We start from the raw sequence: 7,171 nt of genomic DNA, 5'->3' as shown, positions 1-7,171 counted from the left end.
TTATTTTTTCATTTAAGGGTAAAATTGTCATTTTAATATTTTCCGTATCTATTTTGCAATATTATTAAGCATAATGATAAATTTAACCCTCAATGTCTACACTTTTTATCGCTTTGGCCCTTATTCTTTTTTTAGTAAATTTAGCTCTTAACCTAATAAAAAAAAAGGTCAAATTGCATTTTGTAACGAAAATGATGACACTAAGAGCATGTTTGGTTGGGTGTAATGGATTAGCCATTACACCCCTAATCCGTGGCCCCACTGAATACCTTGTTTGGTTCGCTACATTGCCCTAATACGGGACTATTACGTTGTGGACGGATTTGACTTTTCTCTGCTTTAGCGCCGATTTGCTATTACGTTCCAAAATCAAAGATTGCCTAATCGGTCTCCCTTTTACCCTCCCAAGCCGAAATCGATTCTCCACCCCACCCCACCCTCTCCCTCCCAACATCAACAGAAGCCGTAGTTCCCTTCTCGCCGAAGATCTCCTGTCCTCCGACGACAATGGTTGCCTCCAAAAAGACCGTAAAGACCCTTTTACTCATTTTCTCTTCTTCTTCTTTTTTTTTTGAATATTTATCCTAAATTTTCTGAAAACATGCTAATTCATTTTTATGTTGTTGATGATGGTATTTTGATGCAGAAGAAGACCCATGAGAGCATTAACAACAGATTGGCTCTCGTTATGAAAAGTGGGAAATACACTTTGGGTTACAAAACTGTTCTCAAATCTCTAGAAGCTCCAAAGGTACTCCATTGTTTCTTTAAAATTGAACTTATTCCTCTCCCATATTGAAATGTCGAGCAATCTGGTTGTTGTTTTGAACATCTCTGTCACTTGTAGTTTGTTTTGTTATATGAAAAATGATGGGTTTGATTTCTTGTTTTGACTAGTAAACTAAAAGTGAATGAATTCCATTTTGGGAGATAGTGTTTAAACAGATTCTGTTTGAAAAAAAAAGAGAAAAAAAGAAAAATGGAAATGAAATGAACCGTTGAATCTGTTCTATTAAATCCTTATAGTTTTTGTTTATTGTTTCTTGATTGAAATATGTTTGATGCATTGAACATGGGTTAATTAGTTTGGAAAAGAAGCAAAGTGTTAAATACAACTATTTTGGGTGGCGTCTACCAACATTTTCTCTTGTCATTTTAACATCCAAATTCAAGATATCCAAAAGGAAAGTTGGTTGTTGTTCTTTTCCTTTTTTTCCCAGGAGATCCTGTGAAGAGAATCATGAGGAAGAGCAAAAGGAAATAGGAAAGAAACAAAAGAAAAAAGAATCTAGAAGAGTGATTGATGAGATAATGATAAATTCCATTGCATGAACATTGTCAAGCGTAAAGCAAATCAGAGAGGTAAATGAGGATGAAATTTCTCACTTTCTGTTTGTTTGTTTGTTCCTAAATCCTAAGAAAATATAACTTTTATGTCAAGTAACCAAGGGTTAGCTTAGTTCAATACTAAGTCCGTTCACCTCCATGGCCGGTAAGTTGCCTTGGTGGCTGCTTTCCAGTGCTAATCTCGAATGCACGTCCCTACGGGGTATGGCAAATCTTATCTTGGCCTTTGGGGACTTAGCAACCTATCAGCCTCAGATTTCCTTGTACCAAAAAGAAGGTTGTCCGTCTTGTAGAAAACCAGGATAGCTTATGTTGATATTATTTGTTAGACTCTGATTTCAATATACCATATTATTTCTGATGCGAAAGACCAAATTGTTGTTTTCATTGATGCATTCTTTATTTTGAAATTTGGTAGATTGTAGCAATGAGCAGCATGAACTCCTTACACCCCAGAAGAGAAGTAAAGCCAGGTTCAGAAATCATGACATTCCAGGTTATCATTCGTAAGCTACAAAGCTATAGCAAGTAAAATAGGCAACGTGCTTTAAAGAGTTTGATTAATTTGGAATTGTTTTCGATTAATTTGTAGCTTAAATTTAATACTGATTGCATGGATTTTTTTTCTTAATTTAGTAGTTTCAAGAACTCATTAAGGTAATGGCTAAATAGCAAAATTTTAAAGAGTTTGATTTGCTGACTTTGTGCCAATTTTTTTTTTTTTGCTAAGCTGTTTTTAGGTTGAATTTCCGGCTTGATTTCTTGTTTCTTTCGATTTAAGGTATCCGTTTCTTGCTATTCTTCTCCATGAATGAAGTATGGGTAGAATGTTGGTTGATAAAAAAAGGTAGCTTTTGGACCAAAAGGAGCTGTTCTTTCTCTCTTCTGACTTTCCTGCTATGTATAAAGCTTGGTTGTTAAAATCCAGTATGCCTTTTGATATTGGCCTTTTCGTTTACACAAGATGGATGAATGAATTGATTAACCCTCAATTACTGGTTAAATATGTTTTGTTCTCTTTCTTTATTTTTTTCCATGTGTAGGTAGTCTTCTAACTGTCGATTGAGCTGTAACTTGTCTTCAGTTCTTCTTAGCACTTGTTTGTTTTAAATACCACTTTGAAAGTCACCTTATACCTCACCCTTCTAGTTTTGATTTAATATATTTTATCTGGCAACCAATTGAACAAAAATTGTTGAGGTATTACATTTTTTGTATTGCTACGCATAGACACGTTTTAGCAATACAATTATATTCTTTGTTCCTTGAGTGGATTTATTCCTTTTTTTAACATATTTTAGAAGTCATATGGGCGTTTGAATTTGGATTCAGGTTGTCCCTTGTGCAGTACTAGCTCTGTGTATTCATCCAACAACTTCCCATAATCTATTGAATCGGATTTCCTGGGCATTCTGTGTATATCTGGAAGCTGTTTCACTTTTACCTCAGTTGCGAGTGATGCAAAACACCAAGGTAAAAATTACTTAGATGGCAGATTTAATTTTATAAATAAGGTTTATAAGATCACCATGTTTAACTCACTTTTTGTGCTTTCAGATTGTTGAGCCTTTTACAGCTCATTATGTGTTTGCGTTGGGTGTTGCAAGGTAATAATATTATCCCGTCTAAATAAAACAGTTACTTAAGATTTGCATTTCAACTTGAGGTATTATTCAAGTAAGGTAAATGAAAAGGGCCATACTTTGTTAACATTTCGTTTTTGACTCATATACCATGGTAGTCTCAAGTTCAACTCTGTTATAATTAATAATAACAAGAAGCATGTACAAATATGAATTCTCTCCTTTAAATGGATTCTGAATTCTTCAAACTCCTGTACAAATATGAATTCTCTCCTTTAAATGGATTCTAAATAACCACTCGATGAATTCTTTACACTGTTGATTTTGCAAATATGCATGTTATGATTTTGAAGGACAAAGTTATTTGTAGTTTGTGAACCTGGGACACAGCACATGGAGGCTCTCTTCAAAGTTGTTTATGAGCTCTACACAGATTATGTTTTGAAGAACCCCTTCTATGAGATGGAGATGCCCATACGATTCGGACTCTTTGACATCAACCTGACACAGGCAGTACAGAAGGATCGTGTTGCACTTTTGGGGCGATAAGCTGTCCTGGAACCATTATCTTACCAAAATGTCACCATCTCTTATCTTCAGCCGTACACTTTTGATGGAAGATTGCTATCAAGTTTGTATAAACTTGTGTATTGGGATATCATCAAGCTCCTTTTGTTTAGCTCATAAGTGCTGAATTAATTATAACATATGATTTCTGGAGTTACTTCTCCCAATTAACATTTATAAAATTAATGAAAAAATCCTTTGAATTATTTGTTTGCTATTGTTTTTCAATCTTTATCTAGGAAGAAGTTACAACAGGGGAGATCTTATGAATGAAACATTCATAGTGAATCATTTGCATTCATTCAAAAATTAAATTATATATATTATGATTTTAGTAAATTCATATAAGAATATTTAATATTAAGAATTTTATTAAATTATATATTTTATTAAATTATATTTGATAATAATAATTTTAAATTATATTTTGTAGTATTATATATTATGATTTTAGTAAATTCATATAAGAATATTTAATATTAAGAATTTTATTATGGACTATGACGATAGAAGTTTTATTATGGACTAGAATAAAAGTTCAGATAGTGCCTATACAACTTTCTTAGATGAGTCTAAACTCTGACATAAAAGATTAGGCCATGTCAACCATAAGTCTCTACTTCATTTGTCCCAAGAAGACTTGGTTGAAAATTTCACAAAAACAGTTAAAAAAGAGAATGTTTGTGAACTATGTCAGCTAGGAAAGCAAGCTAGACTACCATTTCCTATAAACAAGGCTTGAAGAGTCTCTAAAAAGCTACAATTAGTCCACATTGGTGTGTTTGGCCCCATGAAGACACAATCCTTGAATGGTAGCAAGTACTTCATTCTTTTTATTGATTATTATTAAATGTTCTGCTAGGTTTACTTCCTAAAGCTCAAGTTAGAAGTGGCCTTATTGTTTTGGAAATTTAAGGTTCTAGCAGAAACTCAATCAGGTTGCAAACTCAGGATACTAAGGTCAGACAATGGCACAGAGTACACTTCAGCTATGTTTCAAAACTTTTGTGATGAATCAAGCATCAAACACATCTCACAAACACCTATACACCTCAATAAAATAGTGTTAGTGAGAGGAAGAATCGAACTTTGATGGATATGGCCAGATGTTTGATGTTTGAGAGGAATTTACCTAAAATTTTTTGGACTGAGGCAGTAAATACTACAGTCTGTTTTCAAAATAGGCTACCAACCAAGGCTTTGTTTCAAAAAAACACCATTTGAGGATTGGTTTGGGTTCAAGCCATCAGTTGCTCACCTGAAGTTCTTTGGTTGCATATGTTATGCACACATTCCTGCAGTCAAGAGGGACAAATTGGCAAAGAAGGCTAAGTCTGGCATTCTAGTGGAATATAGCAATGTCAAAAAGGCCTATAGGATTCTGGATCCTACAAATTCTTTGTGAGTAGAGATATTGTATTTGATGAGAGGTCAAGCTGGAATTGGGACAAGAGTGAATTAGAATGCACTGCTAAAGACTTAGTGACAGACCAGACTGAAGTTGATCAAAATGGTCCTGAGATGGACATTGATCATGAGCCAGTTAGGGGAACTAGACCACTAATTGAAGTATAAAATAGGGCAGATGTGGCTACTGTTGAACCAACATGTTTTGAAGAAGCTCAAGCTCAATAAGGATGGAGGCAAGCTATGCTTGATGAAATGAGCATGATTCACAATAATCAAACCTGTGAGTTAATTGCAAGGTTAATTCACAGGAAGGTCATAGGAGTAAAATGGGTGTTTTGAGCTAAGCATAATGCTGATGGAACTTTGAACAAGCTGAAGGCAAGGTTAGTAGTGAAGTGATTCAGTCAGAAGTATGGGATTTATTACTTTAAAACATTTGCACCAGTGGCTAGGCTTGATACAATCAGATTACTGGTTGCATTAGCCGCTCAAAGGCAATGGAAAATTCATCAACTTGGTGTAAAATCTGCTTTCCTCAATGGCTTTCTTGATGAGAAAATATTTTTTTGAACAACCAAAGGGTTTTAAAGTTGCAAAGTGTTCAAGCTAAGAAAAGTCTTGTATGGCTTAAAATAGGCACCAAAGGCCTGGTATGACAAAATCGACACCTACCTAGTAAGCTTAGGGTTCGAGAGAAGCATCAGTGAGCCAACACTATATGTGGAGAAGGAATGTGATGAAACACTACTCATAGTCTCCTTGTATGTGGCTAACTTGTTTGTAACAGGTTAAAACAATGATATGCTTTCATATTTCAAAAGCAAAATGGAAAGCACGTTTGAAATGTTAGATTTAGGTGAAATGTCCTATTTTCTTGGCATGGAAGTATTTCAGGCTCAACAAGGGATTTTTTAAGCCAAAAGGCTTTTGCCTTGAAATTTCTGAATAGATTCTACATGCAGAATTGTAAAGCAACTAGCACTCCAGTTGTTATTGGAGAAAATCTGGCAAGCCAAGGTGATTTCGAGAAAGTGAATGAGTCAACATATAAGAGCTTAGTTAGATGTCTACTCTACTTGACAGCCACAAGACCAGACATAATGTTTGTAGTCAGCCTCCTATCCAGGTTCATGCACTGCTGCAATGTGAACCATTTTCAAGCTGCAAAGAGAGTCCTCAGATATATTAAAGGCACTCTGAGTTTTGGGATAATGTTTACCAAGGTCGACACCATGAAGCTCCTTGGTGTTGCTAACAATGACTGGGCAGGATCCATAGATGATATAAAAAGAACTTTAGGGTGTCTGTTTACCCTTGGTTCAACCATTTTTTGTTGGAGTTCAAAGAAGCAAATTGTTGTCTCTCAATCAACAGCTGGGGCAGAGTATATAGCAGCTGCAAAAGCTGTTAACCAAGCAATTTGGTTAAGGAAGATCATGATAGATATGAACTAGCATCAAAGAGAAGCAATAGTGATCATATGTGATAACTAATATGTTGTTGCAATTGCAAAGAATCCAGTGTTCCATGGGAAAACAACATATTTTAAGATCAAGTTTCATTTTGTTCTGGAAATAGAACAATATCAAGAAATTGGACTGGTTCATTGCAGTTCGAAAGATCAATTGGCAGATATCTTGACAAAGCCTCTTTGTGTGTCAAGCTTCAAGAATTTGAGAGCCAAGTTGAGAATTTGTAGCATGCAAGCCAAGGAGGAGTGTTAGAAGATGGCTTACAAGTACACCAAGGCAGTTCGAACCATGCAAGTTGCAGCTGAAGCATATGTTGCTATTCTGTTACCTTTCAGCTAATGTTTTGTTTCTTAGTTAGATTTGAATTAAGTTATTGACATGCTTGATGTAATTTGGTGCTGATAGATTGATAAATCAGCTTAACCAAGAGTACAAGCAAGGTTTTATAAGTTTTAAGACTTAGTTAGTGGAGTTAGGTATATATGTTTAGGTAACATTTTCATTTTTTTTCTGACAAGTTGATTGCTTGGTATATGTAATGCCATTATGCTCTCAATGAAATGTTGTTGAAGCTTTCAAAAAATTCTTCTTCTACTTTGGTTTTCTATCAAGCAATCTGTTCTTATAGCTTGAGCTGAATTTGTTTGTTTGTTTAGCAAGATATTGAAGCTTAAAGCTTAAGTTTCAGCTAAAATTTCTTATTATGTTTTCTTAGTTCCTACACCTCCATGTGAAGAATTGTTCGTAGGCCATATAATTTCAGAACTCACGCTCTACGGAATCACCGACTTT

At 34.8% G+C, this 7,171-nt stretch overlaps 1 protein-coding gene across 2 annotated transcripts; it reads left to right on the top strand.

Annotated features, from left to right (window-relative positions):
* The first annotated feature begins 289 nt into the window (after window positions 1–289).
* LOC128036078 (uncharacterized) lies at window positions 290–3,703 on the top strand. 2 transcript variants are annotated; one of them, XR_008192937.1, is made up of 6 exons: window positions 290–528; window positions 647–751; window positions 1,221–1,362; window positions 1,766–1,843; window positions 2,680–2,820; window positions 2,905–3,252. XR_008192937.1 is itself a non-coding variant. In XM_052626876.1 (6 exons), exons 3-6 carry the CDS (start codon window positions 1,775–1,777, stop codon window positions 3,305–3,307), a joined length of 267 nt encoding a protein of 88 aa, XP_052482836.1. In that variant the 5' UTR covers window positions 304–528; window positions 647–1,362; window positions 1,766–1,774; the 3' UTR covers window positions 3,308–3,703. The 2 variants fall into 2 exon arrangements, 1 of the variants encoding a protein (XP_052482836.1); XM_052626876.1 differs by adding an exon at window positions 3,301–3,703 and having other exon boundaries at window positions 304–528; window positions 647–1,362; window positions 2,905–2,954.
* The last annotated feature ends 3,468 nt before the right edge of the window (window positions 3,704–7,171 follow it).

This window comes from Gossypium raimondii, chromosome 13 (genome assembly GCF_025698545.1).
Source record: "Gossypium raimondii isolate GPD5lz chromosome 13, ASM2569854v1, whole genome shotgun sequence".
Taxonomy (NCBI): domain Eukaryota; kingdom Viridiplantae; phylum Streptophyta; class Magnoliopsida; order Malvales; family Malvaceae; genus Gossypium; species Gossypium raimondii.
Note: the sequence above shows the minus strand (reverse complement) of the source record. Positions and strands in the feature narration are given on the sequence as shown.